General features: G+C 42.8%; 1 protein-coding gene across 10 annotated transcripts in view; it reads left to right on the top strand.

Moving 5' to 3' along the window:
- Nucleotides 1–485: 485 nt before the first annotated feature.
- Nucleotides 486–20,577, top strand: part of LOC134737557 (E3 ubiquitin-protein ligase HERC2-like) — a 61,192-nt gene continuing 41,100 nt past the window's right edge. For 6 of the 10 annotated variants that reach the window (XM_063653127.1, XM_063653124.1, XM_063653122.1 and 3 more), the window contains exons 1-2: nt 6,055–6,192; nt 20,327–20,539. Coding sequence is in view for 2 of the 10 variants with exons in the window: in XM_063653125.1 (XP_063509195.1) it covers nt 1,374–1,445; nt 6,058–6,192 (207 nt within the window). In the remaining 8 variants the exon portion in view is untranslated. Of the gene's footprint in view, nt 745–834; nt 1,086–1,342; nt 1,446–6,054; nt 6,193–20,326; nt 20,540–20,577 lie in introns of those variants that run through there. The other 4 variants (XM_063653125.1, XM_063653126.1, XM_063653129.1 and 1 more) reach the window with 4 other exon arrangements.

Raw genomic sequence — 20,577 nt, 5'->3', positions numbered from 1 at the left:
GCTATGTTGCCCAGTCGGGCAACATGGGATCCTCCAACTCCAGGCTTTGAGGGATCCTCCCGCTTCAGCCTCCCAAAGCTCTGAAAATTACAGACGTGAGCCACTTTGCCGGGCCTACATTGTTTTATATTTCTTCAATTTTGTTTCGTGGTCGCTGGAGGTGTTTCTTTCTTGGATTCCCTGCCGAGTGCTTCCACAGCTGCTCCATGTAATCTGCCCAAGACTCTTGCTGCATTCAGTTGAACACACACCAGGAAACTCTTCAGTCCCCAGCCGACCACACAAAGATCCGTTCTCATCCCCAGGGGAGCTGGTCTCGCCACTCGATCCCTGAACAGCTCCAGTTGGCGTGAGCGCAACCACCCGCGGCATAATTAAGAGCGCTGGGCGGGGAGAGACAGTCTCCTGTGGGAGTGCGGGCGGGCGTGCGTGCAACGGAAATCCCGCCTTCCGGCGCCCGCGGTTGGCCCTGGCCGCAGCCCGTGAGCACCAAGCAGGAAGATAAACGGGATTGCGGGAAGCCGGAGAGTCCGGAGGAGCCGCGAAGGGCTTCTCTTCCCCTTTGGCTGCGCCCGCGGAGCAGCCCCGTTGCGATTGGCCGTACGCGTGGGGAGGTAGTCCCGTGTCCGCCCGCCCCTCGGGCCTCGAGAGGCGCCGGGATCGTGGGCGCGGGCTGAGCCTGCGGCTGCTGTGTGGCTGTGTCCGCAAGCCGGCGGGGCGAGGCTGCCCGGCCCAGCGCGTCAGGTCCTGGCCTGGGACACCGGGGACGCCAGCTGCGGGGGCGGTGCGGGCGCGGGGCTGGTGGGCGTGGGCGCGGCGGCCGCACCTGGGCCTGCGCTGACCGTCCGCGGCGCAGCCTCCGGCCTCTCTTCGTCTCTAGGTGGTGGTGGCTGTGGATTTTTCTACTGGCGATCCTTTTGAGTAATTTGTTTCACGCACGTGCCCTGCTGTGGGGTAAAGCGGCAGATTTATGCTGCTGTCATTTGTCCGTTAACACGATGGACTTCCTGTCGTGTGTGTGTACTTTTTGGATTTGAGGGCAGATGACATTGTGACTTGGCCTCATGTGAGCGTCCATTCTCCAGGTCTCGCCAGCGTGGTGCAGAAACCCGGCACACCCTGCCTACCTTGGAAGGAGGCTTTCCCTTCCCCGAACCTCCCTCTCCCTCCATCTCTTCCCTCTTTCCCTCTCTCCCCCTCACTCCCTTCCCCCAGCTCTTCTCTCCCCTCTTTCTGTTCTCTCTCTGTCTCTCTTTTTTTTTTTCTGCATTAAACTTTTTCGGGAGTGTCTTTGTAAATTATTAAAAAGCGTTAGGTCTTCAACATGTATGTTTACTTGCAGGCCTGAGAACTGGGAGGAAGCTGGAGAAAAGATGCCCTCTGAATCTTTCTGTTTGGCTGCCCAGGCTCGACTTGACTCCAAATGGTTGCAAACAGATATACAGGTGGGGTTTGACATGTCTTTTTCTTGATGTGTTTCTGCTTCCATTAAATTTCTCGGGTAAGGCTTTTTTTTTAGGGCATGTAAGGGGAAGTCAGTTGTATCTTGCTATATTAGAGGAGCAGGTTTATTTCCTGTAACTTATAATGTTAACAGTCTTTATGGCTGTTTTTGTAAATTGTGCACGGCTGCCTTTTAATTAGTTTCTTGCAAGTGCACGAAACTTGAGATATATGAATAGGCAAAATTTTTTTCCTATTTATTATTGCTGGTTAAGAAATCTGCCACACTCCTAACCATATCAGTGACTGTTGTTACTGACAGTTTTTGAGCTGTTGAGTTAACTGTGGAGGGGAAAATTGGAGAAGTAAGTTCAGTAATTATGGCCTGTAGAAACTCACTCATTTTATGAGGTCTTGTGTTTGTGTTTCTGGAGAGATGAGAGTTAGTTCAGTTGAGCTGTTTGGTTTGTATTTGTAACCAATACAAGGACTAAGGACAATTGTGTTGAAACTGAGGTCATGATGTTAGGATCTTGAGGGCTGAAGGCTCCAAATAAATGGTATATATAGAATTCTATCTGACTTGAAATTTTCCCTTTCTGGACCTCCACATGCTGAGGCTAACAGTGTCCATATGACAGTGCCTTCCATGACAGGAATCAGCAACTTTTTTTTTTTTTTTTGGGCACGTATCAGTGATTCACTCTGTATATTTTAAAAAGTTTTAACCTCTTCCTCCTAGCCCTCCAGTATTTGTTAATAAATTAAAACGTTCCCCGAAGTGTTTTCTGTGAAACAGTAGTTCCAAAAGATGCTCTTAGAAAAACTAAGTACATGGAAAAATCTAAACTATGTGTTTTATTCATTACATTTGATGAATTTTGTTGTTGTTGTTTTTTCCTCTCGAGAGGAAGTCTTGCTCTGTCGCTCAGGCTGGAGTGCAGTGGCATGATCCTGGCTCACTGCATCCTCCACCTCTTGGGTTCAAGCAGTTCTCTGCTTCGGCCTCCTGAGTAGCTGGGATTACTGGTGCCCTCCACCTCGCCCAGCTAATTTTTATGCTTTTAGTAGAGACGGACTTTCACCATATTGGCCAGGCTGGTCTTGAATTCCTGACCTCATGATCCGCCCCCGTTGGCCTCCCAAAGTGTTGGGATTACAGGCTTGAGCCACCGCGCTTGGCCCACATTTGATGAATTTTTTTGCCCTTTGTTCTTTTAAAAATCATGGTCAGAAAGCAGAGCATAATTGTTCTTTACGTAGATCCCAAGTGATTGGGATTTTTAGGGAGATTTTTTGGCACTCAGTAAATGTCTTTATTTTTAGTGTGGCATGATGTGTGTTTTTTATTATTAGAAAATATTTATAGATAGATTTATACATATTAAATTCCTTTTTTTTTTTTTTGAGACAGCGTCTCACTGTGTTGCCCAGGCTGGAATCCAGTGGTGCCATCTCGGCTCACTGCAGCCTCCGCCTTCTGGATTCAAATGATTCTCCTGTCTCAGCCTCCAGAGCTGCTGGGATTACAGGTGGCTGCCACCACGCCCGGCCAATTTTTGTATTTTTAGTAGAGATGGGGTTTCACCATGTTGGCCAGGCTGGTCTCAAACTCCTGACCTCAAGTGATCCGCCCGCCTCGGCCTCCCAAAGTGCTGGGATTACAGGTGTGAGCTGCCCACCTGGCTCATTTTCACTCTCCATTAGCTGCTTTTTTCCTCCATTCATTTCCTACCTTTCTGTGTATGATTTCTGAATTCAGTGTATTTCACGTCTTAACCTTCTGAATTGTTTGTTCTTTCATTTTACATGTTGTTAAGGAAAATAAGAGGCTAAGTGAGACTTATAAATTTGCATGTAGTTTCTCAGATCGGGATAAATGCTCACCTGTTGTAGAATGGGACTCTGCTCTTGCTTCACCCAGGATGCGTTTCTCAGTTTCTTTCTAGAGTGGGGCCACACCCTACTCCAGCCCTCCAGATGCAGCTCCCTGCTCTGATATGATTCCACCAGACTGTATTCCAGCTGTCCTCCCTAACCTGGACCTAGATATTTTCTTTCTTTCTTTCTTTTTTGTGAGATGAAGCCTCACTCGGTGGTCGGTGGTCCAGGCTGGAGTGCAGTGGCACAATCTCGGCTCACTGCAACCTCTACCTCCCAGGTTCAAGTGATTCTTCTGCGTCAGCCTCCTGAGTAGCTGGGATTACAGGTGCCGGCCATCACACCCAGCTAATTTTTGTATTTTTGTAGAGACAGGGTTTCACCATGTTGGCCAGGCTGATCTTGAACTCCTGACCTCAAGTGATCTGCCCGCCTCAGCCTCCCAAAGTGCTGAGATTACAGGCGTGAGCCACCGTGCCCAGCCCCTGGACCTAGATATTTTCTCATGACCCTTTCCAAAGCCAGATTTGCATCGATTAGTTATATGTATGTGATAGGTTTTTCTAAAGTTTTTTTTAGATGTTATCTTTTTACTTTAGTATAAAAGTGCTTTGAATACGCTGAATGTTAAATACATGTTTGTAGAATTTCATTGAAACTTTAATATTAATGAGAACCATTAACTTTTTGTGTGTGTGTGTGTGTGACACGCAGTCTCGCCCTGTCGCCCAGGCTGGAGTGCAGTGGCATGATCTCGGCTCATTGCAACCTCTGCCTTCCAGGTTCAAGCGATTCTCCTGCCTCAGCCTCCCGAGTAGCTGGTATTACAGGCACATGCCACCACACCTGGCTAATTTTTGTATTTTTAGTAGAGACGGGGTTTCACCATGTTGGTCAGGCTGGTCTCGAACTCCTGACCTTGTGATCCGCCCGCCTTGGCCTCCCAAATTGCTGGGATTACAGGTGTGAGCCACTGCACCCAGCTGATGTTTTTTTAATTAAAAAACTTATATAAAATTTATTTTATTGTGGTATCTAGTTGAGTAAATTTTGACCTCTATAGATTCATGTAACCCCCACCATCATCAGGATGGAGAAGTTTCATCACCTCAAAAGCTCCCTTAAGGTGCTCCTTTTTATCACATGTTCCCTGGGCTCCTACCCTGGCAGCCACTGATCTGTTCTCCATCGGTGTAGGGTATTCTTTTTGAGAATGTCATGTAAGTAGAACCGTATTTTAAGTAACATTTTGAAACCATCTTCATTTACTCCCAGTTATATGTTTGAGATTTACCAGTTGTTCTGTGTATTAATGGTTCTTTATATTGCTGAATAGTAGTATTTCATCATTTGGATGTACCACATGGTGTTTATCCATTCTGCTATTGTAGGACCTTGTGGTTGTTTCCGTTTTTCTTTCACAATTGTAATCCTGCTGTGAGCATTTCTGTACAGATTTTGTGTGAATGTAGTTTCCATTTCCCTAGGATAAAGACCTAGTAGTGTGAAAGTTGGGTCATGTGCTGAACTGTTTTCCGAAGCAAGTTAAGGCATAGTTTTAGATGGTCTTAATGACTTAAAAATATTGTGATCTAAAAAGTTTACCAAGGTGTCATCTGTGTTAAGAACTTGAAATGCACCACTATTTCTTCATTACACTTTTGTTTATTCTTTGGAAAATACGACTTAAATAGCACACAGTTTATTTGTTACCATAAAAATTCTGACTAAAGTTATATATGTGTATATACCTACATATAACTATATATAGTTATGAATATTAATACGAATATTGTATCTTTGAAATTTCATGATTCTGCCCTATTTATGCAAATGAAAACGGTTGGTAAATATTTTGCTAATTATTACTTGAACTGATTTTCTGTGTCAGTTTTTGTTCATGTTTATTTCAGATAACAGAGGGGTCTCTATATTTCAATATGAAAAGTTTTACCACCAAACTATTTCTGTACCTTTTAGGTGTCATTTTGTTTTCATCACCAGTGTTATCAAATTGTTTAACAATCTTATTGCTTCTAAATAATTTCTATTTGTAAGCCTACCTGTACACTATAATTAAATGTTAACTGATGTTTCTTATAGAAGTCATCTATACTACGTAATTTTCACTCTTAAGAAACTGATTTCAGTAGAATGGCTTAAAAATCCCATTAGGAAGTTGATGGAATATCATTTTGGAAGACATGCTTTAAATAATTTGATATATTGGTTTCTTTTCTTTTCTTTTCTTTTTTTTTTTGAGATGGCATCTCGCTTTGTCACCCAGGTTGGAGTGCATTGGCACCATCTCGGCTCACTGCAAGCTCTGCCTCCCAGATTCACACCATTCTTCTGCCTCAGCCTCCCCAGTAGCTGGGACTACAGGCGCCCGCTGTCATGCCCGGCCAATTTTTTGCATTTTTAGTAGAGGTGGGGTTTCACCATGTTAGCCAGGACGGTCTCGATCTCCTGACCTCGTGATCCACCCGCCTCAGCCTCCCAAAGTGCTGGGATTACAGGTGTGAGCCACCGCACCCGGCCAATGTTTTGGTTTCTTTATGAAAATTTTACTGGATCTGTTACAGATATGACTGATGTATTTTATTTTTAAGTTGTCAAACATTCAGTTCATGATGTGTGTTTAACTTTTCGGGGAGGGACATTTGCAGAGACTGACTAATGGTATGGCATTCTGAAAAGCGGTTACAGATTAAAAATTTTTTAATTCTGCAGATGATAGTGTTGAACAAAGTGGAACAAAGAAAGAAGATCTGGATGACAGAGAGAAAAAAGATGAAGAAGAAACTCCTACACCTGTATATAGTGCCAAGTGAATTCTGGACAGCTGGGTATGGGGCAAGCAACCAGGTAATCTTCTGAGTTTTGGCACTTTGGAAAGCTTGATCTGACACTCCTTTTCTAAATAACTTGGATGGATTATTAGTAATTTTTTGGTAACAATTTTTTTTTTTTTTTTTTTTTGAGATGAAGTCTCACTGTGTTGCCCAGGCTGGAGTGCAGTGGCGGGATCTCGGCTCACTGCAAGCTCCGCCTCCCGGGTTCACACCATTCTCCTGCCTCAGGCTCAGCCTCCCGAGTAGCTGAGACTACAGGCACCTGCCACCATGCCTGGGTAATTTTTTGTAGTTTTAGTAGAGACGGGGTTTCACTGTGTTAGCCAGGATGGTCTCGATCTCCTGACCTTGTGATCTGCCTGCCTCGGCCTCCCAAAGTGCTGGGATTACAGGCGTGAGCCACCACACCTGGTCTGTTAACAATTTTTAAAAATGTAATTTAAAAAATTTAAATATTGTGGTAAAATATACATACCATAAAACTTAACCATTTTAACCATTTTTATGTGCACAGTTCATTGGCATTAAGTATATTCACATTGTTGCCCAGCCATCACCACCATCCATCTCTAGAACTTTTGCATTTTCTCTGACTGAAACTCTGTATCCATGAAACACTTAACTCCTTGCTGCCCCCAAGCAACCACCATTCTACTTTTGTCTCAGAATTTGACTACTCAAGGTGTCTCCTTATAAGGGGAATCATACAGTATTTGTCCTTTTGTGACTGGGTTATTGAACTTCTTAGGTCTGTGGGGTTCATCCGCATGTGTCAAAATTTTCTTCCTTTTAAAGGCTCAATACTAGTCCATTATATATGTAAGAAACATTTTATCCCTTCATCAGTGGACACTCAGGTTGCTTTCGTCTCTTGACTTGTGTGAGTAATGCTGCTATGAACATTGGTTTACAAGTGTCTTGAGTCTCTGCTTTTAATTCTTTGTGTCTATACCTAGGAGTGGAATTGGTCAATAGATTTTTTTGTTTTTGTTTGTGTTTTTGAGACCGAGTCTGGTTCCATCTCCCAGGCTGGAGTGTAGTGGCGCAATCTCGGCTCACTGCAAGCTCTGCTTCCCGGGTTCACGCCATTCTCCTGCCTCAGCCTCCCAAGTAGCTGGGACTACAGGCGCCCGCCACCACGCCCAGCTAATTTTTTTGTATTTTTAGTAGAGACGGGGTTTCACCGTGTTAGCCAGGATGGTCTCGATCTCCTGACCTCGTGATCCGCCTGCCTCGGCCTCCCAAAGTGCTGGGATTACAGGCGTGATCCACCGCGCCTGGCCAATAATGTGGTAGTTTTATGTTTAACTTATTATTTATTGTTATTTTTGAGATTAGGTCTCACTCTGTCGCTCAGGCTGGAATGCAGTGATGTAATCATAGCTCACTGCAGCCTTGGACTCCTGAGCTGAAGTGATCTTTTTGCCTCAGCCTCCCAAGTAGCTGTGACTACAGGTGAACAACACCACGCTTGACTAATTAGAGACAGACTCTCACTGTGTTGCCCAGGCTAGTCTTACACTCCTGGCTTCAAGTGATCTTCCTGCCTCAGACTCCTGAGTTACTGAGATTACAGGTGTGAACCACTGCACCTGGCAGTAGATGTAACTTTTTGAGGAACCAGTAAACTGTTTTCCACAGTGGCTACACTGTTTTACATTCTTGCAGCCGTATACCAAGGTTCCAGTTTCTCCACGCCCTCACCAACACTTTTTCTTTTTTTTTCCTTGTCTGATGATAGCCATCCTTTTTTGTGTGAGTAGGTACAGCATCTCGTTGTTGTGATTTGCATTTCCCTGATGATTAGTCATGCTGAGCATCTTTTTACATGCTTATTCACCATTTGTATACATTTACTGGAGAAATGTCTGTTCAAATCCTTTGCACATTTTTTTTTTTTTTTTTTGGAGACGGAGTTTGGCTCTCGTTGCCCAGGCTGGAGTGCAGTGGCACAATCTTGGCTCATTGCAACCTCCACCTCCTGGGTTCAAGTGATTCTCCTGCCTCAGTTTCCTGAGTAACTGGGATTACAGGTACCTGCCACCATTCCTGGCTAATTTTTTGTGTTTTTAGTAGAGACGAGGTTTCACTATGTTGGCCAGGCTGATCTTGAACTCCTGACCTCGGGTGATCCACCCACCAAGGCCTCCCAAAGTGCTGGTATTACAGGCATGAGCCACTGTGCCTGGCCCTTTTGCCCATTTTTTAATTGAGTTTTTTGTTTTGGGTTATAGGAGTTCTTTATCATGGATGGAGTTCATAATCTCTTCCCTTTCTCCAACCCGGTGAAACCCATATATTTATTCTTTGCTTACTTTATTTTGTGTAATTAAATTTTTTAAATGTGTGATGCATTTTTGTTCCAATTAAAAATATACCTGGATTCTTATAAAAATGTATAGATGATAAAGATTTCACGTGACTGCCCACCCCAATTTCAGTTTTCCTCTAAGAGTTAGCCACTATTATCCCTTCAGTGTGGATATTCAGACTTTCTTTTCCTTGAATGGACATACCTGTGTAAATGTACATATATAAAAATAATTTGTGATGCCAGGCATGGTAGCTCACGCCTGTAATCCCAGCACTTTGGGATGCTGAGGTGAGAGAATTGCTTGAGGCCAGCAGTTTGAAGCTGCAGTGAACTGTGATTGTGCCACTACACCCAACCTGGGTGACAGGGTGAGACCCTGTCTCTTAGAAAAAGTCCGTATGTGGGGTTAATAATAGTACCTACCTTGTAGGCTATTATGGGCTCAGTACAGTAGGCTAGGCAAAGTGCCTATGCAGTTATCTTGTGTGTAGTAAGTACCAGCATATACTACCTGTTATCCAGAAGTTTGCTGAAATGTGCCTTGTATTTTCTCTCTTTCCATTTTGGTCAGTTTTAGTAGAAGTTATCAGTTTAATTGAGTTTTTTCAAAGAGCCAGTTGTTGGTTTTATTGATTTTGTTTGTTTTGGTTTTCATTGATTTCTGTTTACTCTTTATTATTTCCTTTTTTCTGCTGCTTTGGGTTCCATTTGCTCTTCTGTCTCTTCTAGTTTTTTTTTTTGAGACACAGAGTCTCGCTCTGACTCCCAGGCTGGAGTGCATTGGCACCATCTCAGCTCACTGCAAGCTCCGCCTCCCGGATTCACACCATTCTCCTTCCTCAACCTCCCGAGTTGCTGGGACTACAGGCGCCCGTCACCACGCCCGGCTAATTTTTTGTATTTTTAGTAGAGGCGGGGTTTCACCATGTTAGCCAGCATGGTCTCGATCTCGCGACCTCATGATCTGCCCGCCTTGGCCTCCCAAAGTGCTAGGATTACAGGTGTGAGTCACCACACCCGTCCCTCTTCTAGTTTTTTAAGGTAAAGGCTTAGATCATTGACTTTAGATTTTTTGTCTTTTCTAACAGGTGTTCAAAACTATAACATAAATTTATCTCTAAGCGTTGTTTAGCCACATTTCACAAATTTGGAAATGTTTATTTATTTTCATCTTCATTCAGTTGAAAATATTTTCTAATTTCCCTTTTAATTTCTTCTTTTACCCACTTATTATTTGGAAATGTGTTATTTCATTTCTAAATGTTTGGGGATTTTCAAATATCTCTTGTTAACAATTTCTAAATTAGTTGTAGTCAGAGAACATATTCTGTGATTTCAATGTTGAGGCTTGTCTTAAGCCCCAGAATATGATCTGTTCTGTGGAATGTTTCATGCACACGTAATAAGAATGTGGCCGGGTACGGTGACTCATGCCTGTAATCCCAGCACTTTGGGAGGCCAAGGTGGGTGGATTACTTGAGGTCAGGAGTTCGAGACCAGCCTGGCCAACATGGTGAAACACTGTCTCTACGAAAAATACAAAAATTAACTGGGTCTGGTGGTGGGCGCCTGTAATCTCGATTGTGCCACTGCATTTTATTCTGGGTGACAAAGTGAGACTATGTCTCAAAAAAAAAGAAAAATGTGTATTTTGCTGCCCCGTAAAGCTTAATGAGATCAAGTTGATAGTGTTCAGGTATCCTTGACTTGAAATAATTTTCTGCCTACTTGTTCTATTCACTGTTAGAAGAGGAGTTGAACTAACACACAAGGTTGGATTACCACATTAGTTTGACATGAATCTCAGAGATCTTACCCGTTCCTGATTACTTAGTAACTTTAAAGATACAAGTAATATCCTCACTTGTGTGCTCAGGCAAAGTGGGGAGAGATGTGGGACAAGCTGTGCAACTCCCCCAAGTCCGTCCTCTTTGAACCCCGCCTGAGAGATGAGACCTCTCACTGAGGCGTGCCGTCCCCTCACTGAGGCATGTCATCCTCTCAGGTCTGTCGTCCCCTCACTGAGGCGTGTCGTCCCCTCAGGTGTGTCGTCCCCTCACTGAGGCATGTCGTCCCCTCAGGTGTGTCGTCCCCTCACTGAGGCGTGCCGCCCCCTCACTGAGGTGTGTCGTCCCCTCACTGAGGCGTGTCGTCCCCTCACTGAGGCGTGTCGTCCCCTCACTGAGGTGTGTTGTCCCCTCACTGAGGCGTGTTGCCCTCTCACTGAGGCGTGTCGTCTTCTCACTGAGGTGTGTCATCATCTCACTGAACAAGGAGCATTAAGGATGTGCAGTGTTCCCATTTTGTAGTCAGATGGTTTATACACCTTAGGGAACCTTTTCCAGGGAGCCATGTCCCATAAGTCTGTGGATTTTAGGTATGTTTACCAAACACAATCCTCAACTAACCACATCTTGCTAAAAACATTTCATAGATAAGGACTCTTTTCCTAGCAAATACTAGTCATTTATTTACAGAGAAGCCAGTCTCAGCGTCTCAGCGTTCTGGGGAGATGAGCCCCAGTGACTGGCCTTTATTTCCCTGGAGTATCTCCATTGTGCTGGGGAGGCATGAAGAGCAATTTCACTGCTTAGTTCCTCTTCTGAGGAGAATTGAAATCTCTCATGCTAATTATGGATTATTTTCTTTCAGCTCTGCAGTTTTTGCTTCATGTATTTGAAAACTATGTTATAAGGTGCATGCAGTTTTTTTCTTTTTTTTTTTTTGGAGACGGAGTGTTGTGTGTCCCACAGGCTGGAGTGCAGTGGCGCGATCTCAGCTCACTGCAACCTCAGCCTCACAGGTTCACGGCATTCTCCTGCCTCAGCCTCCCGAGTAGCTGGGACTACCGGTGCCCGCCACCACGCCCGGCTAATCTTTTTGTATTTTTAATGGAGACGGGGTTTCGCCGTGTTAGCCAGGATGGTCTCAATCTACTGACCTCATGATCTGCACGCCTCGGCCTCCCAAAGTGCTGGGATTACAGGCGTGAGCCACCATGCCCAGCCAGGTGCATGCACTTTTAGGATTTTTATGTCATTTTCATAAATTTGACCCCCTTTATCTCCGGTGATATTCTTTGTTGTGAGGTAACCTTGGTCTGACTACCCTCTTTTCTTCTGATTTGGTGTTTGCATAGTGTGTTTGCCTGGTTTAGCTTTTTTCACTTTCAACCTTTGTGTATATGTAAAGTGGATTTCTTTTAGGTATCATATAATTAGGTCTTGCTTCTTTATTCACCCTGACAACCTCTGTTTTTTATTTGGAATCTTTAGACCACTTGGGTTTAAATCTATCATCTCTGGCATTTTCAGGTACATCTTTAACTTGTCACTCTCCACTTGCAAATGGTATTAACGCTGCCTGAGCTGCGGGGCAATGCTCTGACCACAGCTTCCTGCTTCTGACCTGTTCTTGGTTGGTTGTGTTGCTGTGTCATATGTCCAAGTGAACACCACGGCCTGGCTAATTCTGTATTTTTGAGTAGAGACAGGGTTTCATCATGTTTGTCGGGCTGGTTTCGAACTCCTGACCTCAGGTGGTCCACCTGCCTTGGCCTCCCAAAAGCCACCACGACCGGCCAAAAAAAAAGTATTTATGTTAACCTACATGTTTATCATTTTGGGCCCTTAAGGTTTTGTTTATATCCCAGTTGCCCTCTGGTATCATTTTCCTTCAGTTTGAAGATCTTCATTTATCATTTCTAGATCTGCTGGCAGAGAAGTTTTTCAGTCTGTCTGGTTATCAATTTTGGCTTTATCTCTGACTCTACACAAATCACTTTGTCTCACCTTGGGCCTCTCATGTATAAAATAGGAGTAAGTGGCCGGGTGCGGTGGCTCACGCCTGTAATCTCAGCACTTTGGGAGGGCGAGGCGGGTGGGTCACGAGGTCAGGAGATTGAGACCATCCTAGCTAACACGGTGAAACCCCATCTCTACTAAAAATACAAAAAAATTAGCTGGGCGTGGTGGCAGGCACCTGTAGTCCCAGCTACTCGGGAGGCTGAGGCAGGAGAATGGCGTGAACCCAGGAGGCAGAGCTTGTAGTGAGCCGAGATCACACCACTGCACTCCAGCCTGGGTGACAGAGTGAGACTCTGTCTCAAAAAAAAAAAAAAAAAAAAAAAAAAGGAATAAGTATAATATAATGTAAATAATTAAAATTATATAATATATATAAAATAAGTGAATACTTATCAGAGAGTTGCTGTGCAAATGACATGAAATAATGCACTTGAAGCTTCTAAGTCAGTGCCTGGCGCATACTGTTTGATAAACATTTGTTGTGATTTTTAAAATCTGTTGTTTTGCCTTTCTCCTTCTTTCCCCTCACCTAGCTATCAAAGTACCTACAGTTATGGGTGGGTAACTAGCCACGAAGTATACCTTTCTTGCTCAGATTAAAGCCCAGCTTGTTGACTCAGGGCAGCTTTAATGAAGAGGGTTTACTTGGAAGCCCTGCTTGCTCACAGGTATGGAGCTTTCGCAGAACCGACTCTCTACCTGGCAGCCTTGAAGGGGCTTGGATTCAAAGCATGTTCTTCAGCCACGTCATCTTTAATCAAACTGCAGGTGGAATTTGTCGCTTTTAGAATAGCTCCTATTCCTTTCATTCCTTTTTTTCTTTTTTGCTTTTGCATCTCAACCTAAAAAGAAAAACACATTAATTTGAGCCATAGGAATTTAAAACTTGCTTTTTCTTTTGCTTAGATACGTTTGACTAAAACTTCCTTTTTCACAGGTTTATTTTTTCCAATATTTTATTATGAAAAAAAAATACGGAAAAGTTGAAAGAATTTTACAGTGCGCACCCACATATTCACCACCTAAGACTGTGCCGCTGGCATCATCCCACTTGCTTTATCACTGCTCTCTCCACCTTTTCGTCCCTCTATTCATCCATCAGTCCCTCACATTTTTTTTGCAGTGTTTCCAAGGAGACCTCTGGACACTTGCTTCTCAACACTGCAGCGTGTAGGCCCTCAGCAGGAGTTCAGAAGTGCACATTTCACAGTGAACCTTCTGAGAGTGTTGACAAATCACAGCTTTTCTTTTTGTCTAATGAAAAGGGCTTGCTGGCCATTGGGTGTTGTAATCTCTTAGGAGAGTAAACTCTTAGTGACTATCTAAATCATTCCTAATAATTCTCTCTGCTGTGTAAAGTAGGTCTAGGAGGACCCTCTCTGACATTGTTGTTAGCATAGGTTTTAGCTTAAGGTTTTGTAAATGCTGCTTATCAAAGTGATGAAGTTCCCATTTGTTACTGTTTTTTGAGAATTTTTATGCATGAGTATTGAGTTTTGTCATTTGCTTTTTCTTTTGTTTTTTTTTTTTGAGACGGTGTCTCGCTCTGTGGCCCAGGCTGGAGTCCAGTGGCGTGATCTTGACTCATTGCCAGCTCTGCCTCCCAGGTTCACGCCATTCTCCTGCCTCAGCCTCCTGTAGCTGGGATTACAGGTGTCCGCCACCACGCCCTGCTAATTTTTTGTATTTTTAGTAGAGACGGGGTTTCACTGTATTAGCCAGGAAGGTCTCGATCTCCTGACCTTGTGATTTGCCCGCCTCGGCCTTGCAGAGTGCTGGGATTACAGGCGTGAGCCACTGTGCCCAGCCTGTCATTTGCTTTTTCTAAATCAATTGATTTGTAATCATGCAATTTCTGTTCTTTAGCCTATTAATAGGGTGGGTTACATTGATTTTTGACTGTTGAACCAGCTTTGCATTCCTGCAGTGAAACTACTTGGCGATGATGTGTAATTCTTTTTATATTTTGTTTAATTCTACTTGCTAATAATTCACTGAATATTTTTGTGTCTATGTATATATTGTCCTGTAGTTTGTACTGTCTTTAGGTTCGATATCATGCTAATATTAGCTTCTTAAAATGAATTGGGAGGTTTTTCCTTTTCTAGTTTCCAGAAGAGATTGTTTTGAGTCTGTGTTAATTCTTTTTTAATGTTTGATGGAATTATCCAGTGAATTCATTTGGGTCTGGTAATTTCTTTTTTCTCGGGATTCTTAGAATTATGAATTCAGTTTTCTTAATAGTAGTTAGGGCTATTCAGATGATCTATTTTATATTTGGTGAGTTGTAGTAATTTGTATTATTTGAGGAATAAGTCCATTTTGCCCAAGTTGTCAAATTTATGTGTGTAGAGTTGTTCCTAGTAATTCCTAATTAATTATCTTTTTTGATATCTTTAGAGTCTGTGACATCACTAATGTTGGTAATTTATGTCTGTTTTTTTTTTTTTTTTTTTTTTTTTGGTCAGTATTGCTGAGAGAGGTGTGTCAGTTTTATTGATCTTTTCAAAGAAGCAGCTTTTTGCTTTACTGTTTATTGTTTTTTTGTTTTCAGTTTGTTTCTACTCTTACCTTAATTATTTCTTCGTTTCTGTTTACTTTTGGGTTTATTTTGCTATTTTTTTTTCTTTGAGGTTGTCGAGGTGGGCACTTATATTATTGATTTGTTTCCAAGTTTCTAACGTACCATTCATTTAGTGCTGTAAATTTCTCTCTCATCACCCACTGTAGCTCTTTCCCATTCATTTTGATGTATAGTACTTGCATTTTCTCTCAGTTCAGAATATATTTTAAAATTTCCCTTGAGACTTCCTCTTAGATCCATGGGTTATTTAGAAGTTTTAAAGTTTAGTTTCTGAGAGTTAGGCAATTTTCCTGTAATTGTTCTCTTGTTGACTTCTAATTTGTCTCCATTGTTTGAGGGAACATATGCTGTGTGATTGTAATTTCAAAAAATTTGTTAGGTTTGTTTTATGCCTCAGAATATGTTCTAACTTAGTATTTGTGGATACTTGAACAGATTATGTATTCTGCTGTTATTGGCTGGAGTGTTCTATAAATTTTGATTGGATCTAGTTGATTGATGGTGATGTTGAGTTCTATATCCTGGCAGCCTTTCTGTCTCCTAATTTTATTAGCTGTAGAGAGAGATTTTGAGGTCTCCAACTATAAAAGTATAAATGTCTTTTTCTCCTTTCAGTTCTGTTCATTGTTTTTTGTTTCAAATTGCTGCATCTTAATGGTGTATTGACCAAGTTCTAATTCTGTAATGTTGCCGTCTGTTCCTGGTAATTATCTTTTTCTTTTTTTTTGTTTTTTTCTTGAGACAGAGTTTCGGTCCTTTTGCCTAGGCAGGACTGAAGTGGCGCGATCTCAGCTCATCAACCTCCAAACCCACCAGGTTCAAGTGATTCTCCTGCCTCAGCCTCCTGAGTAGCTGTGATTATAGGGGCCCGCCATCACGCCCAGCTAATTTTTGTATTTTAGTAGAGATGGGGTTTTGTCATGTTGGCCAGGCTGGTCTCAAACTCTTGAGCTCAGGTGATCCACCCACCTTGGCCTCCCAAAGTGCTAGGATTACAGGCGTGAGCCACTGTGCCCAGCCCTCTTGGTAATTATCTTTGCTGTGAAGCTTACTTTATTTGGTATTAATGTAGCCAACTTCTGCTGTCCTTTCAGTAATGTTTGCATGATCTTTCTTTTTCTGTGCTTCTGTTTTCAGTTTGCCTATTTGAAGTCACTTTCTTATGGACAACATGTAGTTGGATCATGTTCTCTAGCCTATTCTCCCAGTGTCTTTTAATGTATTCAGACTTTACATTTAATTTAATGTCATTATTGTTAAATTGAGGCTTAACACTGCCATTTTATTTTGTATTTTCTATTTCTTTTGTTTTTCATTTTTTTGGTTTGATTCTTCCTGGCTGTCTGTGGTTTACTTGACCATTTTTAGCATTTTATTTTGATTTTTCTGTAGTGTTTTAGAGTGTATCTTTTCGTATAGCTTTTTTAGTGGCTTTTCTAGGTACTATATTACATATAGATTGAGCATCTCTAAACCCAAAATCCAAAATCAGAAATGCCCCAAAATTCAAAACTTTTGGGCACCCCAGCATGATGCCCCCAAGTAGAAAATTCCATTCATAGGTACTTAGCATGAATTTTGTTTCATGCACAAAATTATTGAGAATACTATATAAAATCACCTTCAGGCTCTCTGTATAAGGTATATATAAAACATAAATGAATGTATTTCGACTTGGGTCCTATCCCCAAAATATCTCATTATTTATATGCAAATATTCCTAAATCTGATAAAAATCTGAAATGCGGAGCACTTGTGCTCCTGAGCATTTTGTAAGGGACACTCAGCCTGTGTATGTATGAACACTTATTAGATTGTACCTGGTGTTGTCATTTAGTTTCAGGGATATAGAAACTACCTCCCCTGACGTTCCTTTCTGTTCTCCTGTTCGTAATATACTTGCCTTAAGTATTTCATTTGCTTACATTTATAACCACATATGACAATGTTATAATTTTTGGTTGAACCTTCAGACATAATTTAGCAAAATCCAGAGGTGAGGGAAAAGTCTGTTGTATTTATGCATTGGTGTGCTTGTCATCTCCTCCTTCCGGAAGTTCCAGGGTTTTCTTCTTTGATGGTTGCCATTCTGCTTAGAGAACTTCCATTAGCCTTTCTCTTGGTGTGGGTCTTCTGGTGACAAATTCTGTTTTACTTCCTCTGAGAATGTTTTGCTTTCCTTTTCATTCCCGAAGGACATTTTTGGTGGATATAAGAATTCTGGGTTAATGGTTCTTTTCATCATTTGAAAAATATTTTGTACTTTCAGCTGGCCTCCATGGTTTCTGATGAGAAATTTGCTGTCATTTGACCTGTTAATCCATGATAGTTGAGGTACTGTTTTTCTTTAGTGGCCTTTGAAATGTTTTCTTTGTCTTTTGTTTTTTGGAGTTTGGTTATGATATGTCTTAGTTTGGATTTCTTCGGATTCATCCTGTTTACGGTTTGCTTACCTTAGATCTGTAGGTTTATGTCTCTTGCCAAATTTGGGAAATTTTAAGCCATCACTTCTTAGAGTACACTTTCAACCCCAACTTCTTTTTTTATTTATTTATTTATTTTTTTTTTTGAGACAGAGTCTTGCTGTGTCTCCCAGGCTGGAGTACAGTGGTGTAGTCTCGGCTCACTGCAAGCTCCGCCTCCCGGTCAACCCCACCTTGTTTCTCCTGTCCCTTTGTGAGTTCAGTGACTGGAGTTGTTATAGTCCCATAGGTCCCTGAGACTGTTTTGTTTTTTGTTTGTTTTTCTTTTCCGCGGGGACATATACTTCTTTCTTTTCTTTTTTTTTTTTTTTTGAGATGGAATCTCTCCCTGTTTTCCAGGCTGGAGTGCAATGGCACCATCTCGGTTCACTGTAACCGCCGCCTCCCGAGTTCAAACAATTCTCCTGTCTCAGCCTCTTGAGTAGCTGGGATTACAGGTGCCCGCCACCATGGCCAGCTAATTTTTGTATTTTTAGTAGAGATGGGGTTTCACCATGTTGACCAGGCGGGTCTCAAACTCCTGACCTTGTGATCCACCTGCCTTGGCCTCCCTAAGTGCTGGGATTACAGCTATGAGCCACCATGCCCCACCTTAGGGGCGTGTATTTCTTCTGTGTTATTCACATTGGGTAACTTCTATCTTTTACATCACTGATTCTTTGCCCTTTTTCCTCCACTCTACTGCTGTGTCCATTCACTGAGCTTTTTATTTTGGTTATTGTATTTTTCAGTTCTAAACTTCCTATTTGGTTTCTTTTTTTTTTTTTTTGTCTTCCTTTTCTTGTCTTAGGCTTTCTATTTTTTCATTTATTTCACATGTGTTTGTAATTGCTTGTTGAAGCCTTTTTATCATGACTGCTTTTAATTATTGGCCACATTATTCCCACATCTTTCATTGTGGTATTTCTATAATTGTTGTTTAAAATTTGGTTTTAGATCTTCCTGGTTCTTGGTATCATGAGTGACTTTCTCAATGGAACATGTTGTTAGGCGACTCTAGGTCTTACTTAAATCTTCTGTGTAAGTGGTTAAATCTTTCTGTGACCCTGCTCTGGCCGGGATAGGGCGTGCTTCACCTCATCGCTGGCAGCTGGAGACGAAGTCCAGGCTTCCCACTTTGCCTAGAGGCCCCTGGTTACTGTGAGGCAGGGGTAGGAGTTCTGACTCCCCAGTGGTGTCCATGGTTTGTGTATTTTCTCACCCACTGTTTTAGAATGTACATGAATGATGGACTGGGCAGTCAGGATTGCAATGGAATAAGCAGGAGGGTGTCAGGGAGAAGGGCACGTGGGTGCTCAAGGGCCGAGCTGCTTTCTTGGAGCTTTGGGGTTGTTTCTGGGCTCCGCAGCCAAGCAGAAGGGAGATGTATTATTTAAAGGCGGAAAATGCAGTGACTCTTCAGGAAGGGCTTAGCCCTTGAAGTGCTGGGCCAGCCTCCTTGCCTGAAGGGTGGCTCGGTGGCGATGCCCTGAGAAGGGCAGGGGCACTGCTTTACCTGTCAGTCTTTCACTTCTCCATCTTGAGCCCAGTGTGCAATTCAGTATTCTTCATGTCATTTTAAATAACTATTAGCTCTTAGCTGCAAAGCTTCAGCTCTCACATCCTACTGCTGGTGCTGGGCACAGTGTGCGTCACCCTGTGCCTTTCCAGGGAGTGGTGAGATGTGTCCCTCTCCTGCCTTCTAAGCCCCTCCCGTCCCGTGGAGAGCATATCCAGGGAATGGGTAGCCGGAAAACTGATGTCTTCTGCCCAAGGGGAGGCAGCCAGTAGGGGTGTTGCTATTACCTGTCAGGATCCAGGGCTGCGAGGCTGGTGACTGCTGGCCTCCAGGCTAGTAAGCAGCAGAGAGGCAGGCCCAGAAGAGCCCAGCTCTCACCCTGCCACTGGGAACTGTGGTGTTATAGGGGATTGGTGGGAGGTAACTTACAGTTCCCCTATAATGATCTGTACTCTGAGGTAGACGCATGCTTAATCGAAAGACCAGAATCCTTTGAATTATTTTCACTCATGTGATTGCCTTCTAGCTACTTACAAAACACTTCTTAGTATGGAAATTTTTGAAGATACATAGAAGTAAAGAGAATAATATAATGAAATATCACTTACTAGTTGGAATGTGTATTCTAACTGGTTACTTTATCTTCCTCTAAAATATGTCCATAAATGTGTTTCATGAGTCATGCGTACTGGGTAATTTTATCAAGACATCGTTTTTATTTTGAATTTGGTTTTTCAACATAAAAGTAATGGCTAGTGTTTTTCTCTGTTTAGGAGATGTGCTGCTGAAAAATATTGATTGATATTGACTTCAGAGTTCTGTGTTAGTAACTTTTTTTTTTTTTGGGGGAGACAGAGTCTCATTCCGTCACCCAGGCTAGAGTGCAGCAGCACAAGCTCAGCTCGCTGCAACCTTCCGCCTCCTGGGTTCAAGCGATTCTTGTGCCTCAGCGTCCTGAGTAGCTAGAATTCTAGGCGCGCACCACCACACCCAGCTAATTTTTGTATTTTTTTTTTAGCAGAGAAGGGGTTTCGCCATGTTGGCCAGGCTGGTCTTGAACTCCTGACCTGAAGTGATCCACCCGCCTTGGCCTCCCAAAGTGTTGCGATTACAGGCGTGAGCCACTGTCCCGGCCAACTTTTATATGATGTTTTCAGAGAGGCAGTATGCCATGGTGGTTCAGAGTCTCTGTCATGTGCTTTACTCCTCTGTGTGGCCTCGGAGAAGTTGCTTAACCACTTGGTGCCTCAGTTTCTTCATCCATAAAATGGATTTACAACACTGCTTGACAGTGCTGGTTGTGAGGGTTGCCTGAATTCGTATGTGTAAAGTGGTTAAAACCGTTGTTGCCACATATCATGCCTTTGAGTACTACCTGTTGTCACCATCCATTTTCTCAACATTACAACAAACTGTGGCCACATTGTCCACAGGTGAGATGTTATCTTGTCTTGTTTTCTAGATGTGAATGAACTGAAGGGGTGTCTTTCTGTGCTGGTTAAAGAGCAGCAGGCCCTGGCCATTCAGTCAGCCACCACCACTCTCAGCCCCGTGACTCAAGCAGAGGCTGGTAATCTTGGAGCACTGTTTCATTGCCTTGAACCATTTTTCAGGAGAATGTCAAAGTTAAGTGGAAAAGCAGTGGCATTTCTCTGCCTCTTGTGGACAGAAAAAGGTAATATAACGCAAAGAAAGAATCCTAATGGGCCGGGC

This window comes from Pongo pygmaeus, chromosome 16, assembly GCF_028885625.2.
Source record: "Pongo pygmaeus isolate AG05252 chromosome 16, NHGRI_mPonPyg2-v2.0_pri, whole genome shotgun sequence".
Lineage (NCBI taxonomy): Eukaryota > Metazoa > Chordata > Mammalia > Primates > Hominidae > Pongo > Pongo pygmaeus.
This window is presented reverse-complemented; position numbering and strand designations above follow the sequence as displayed.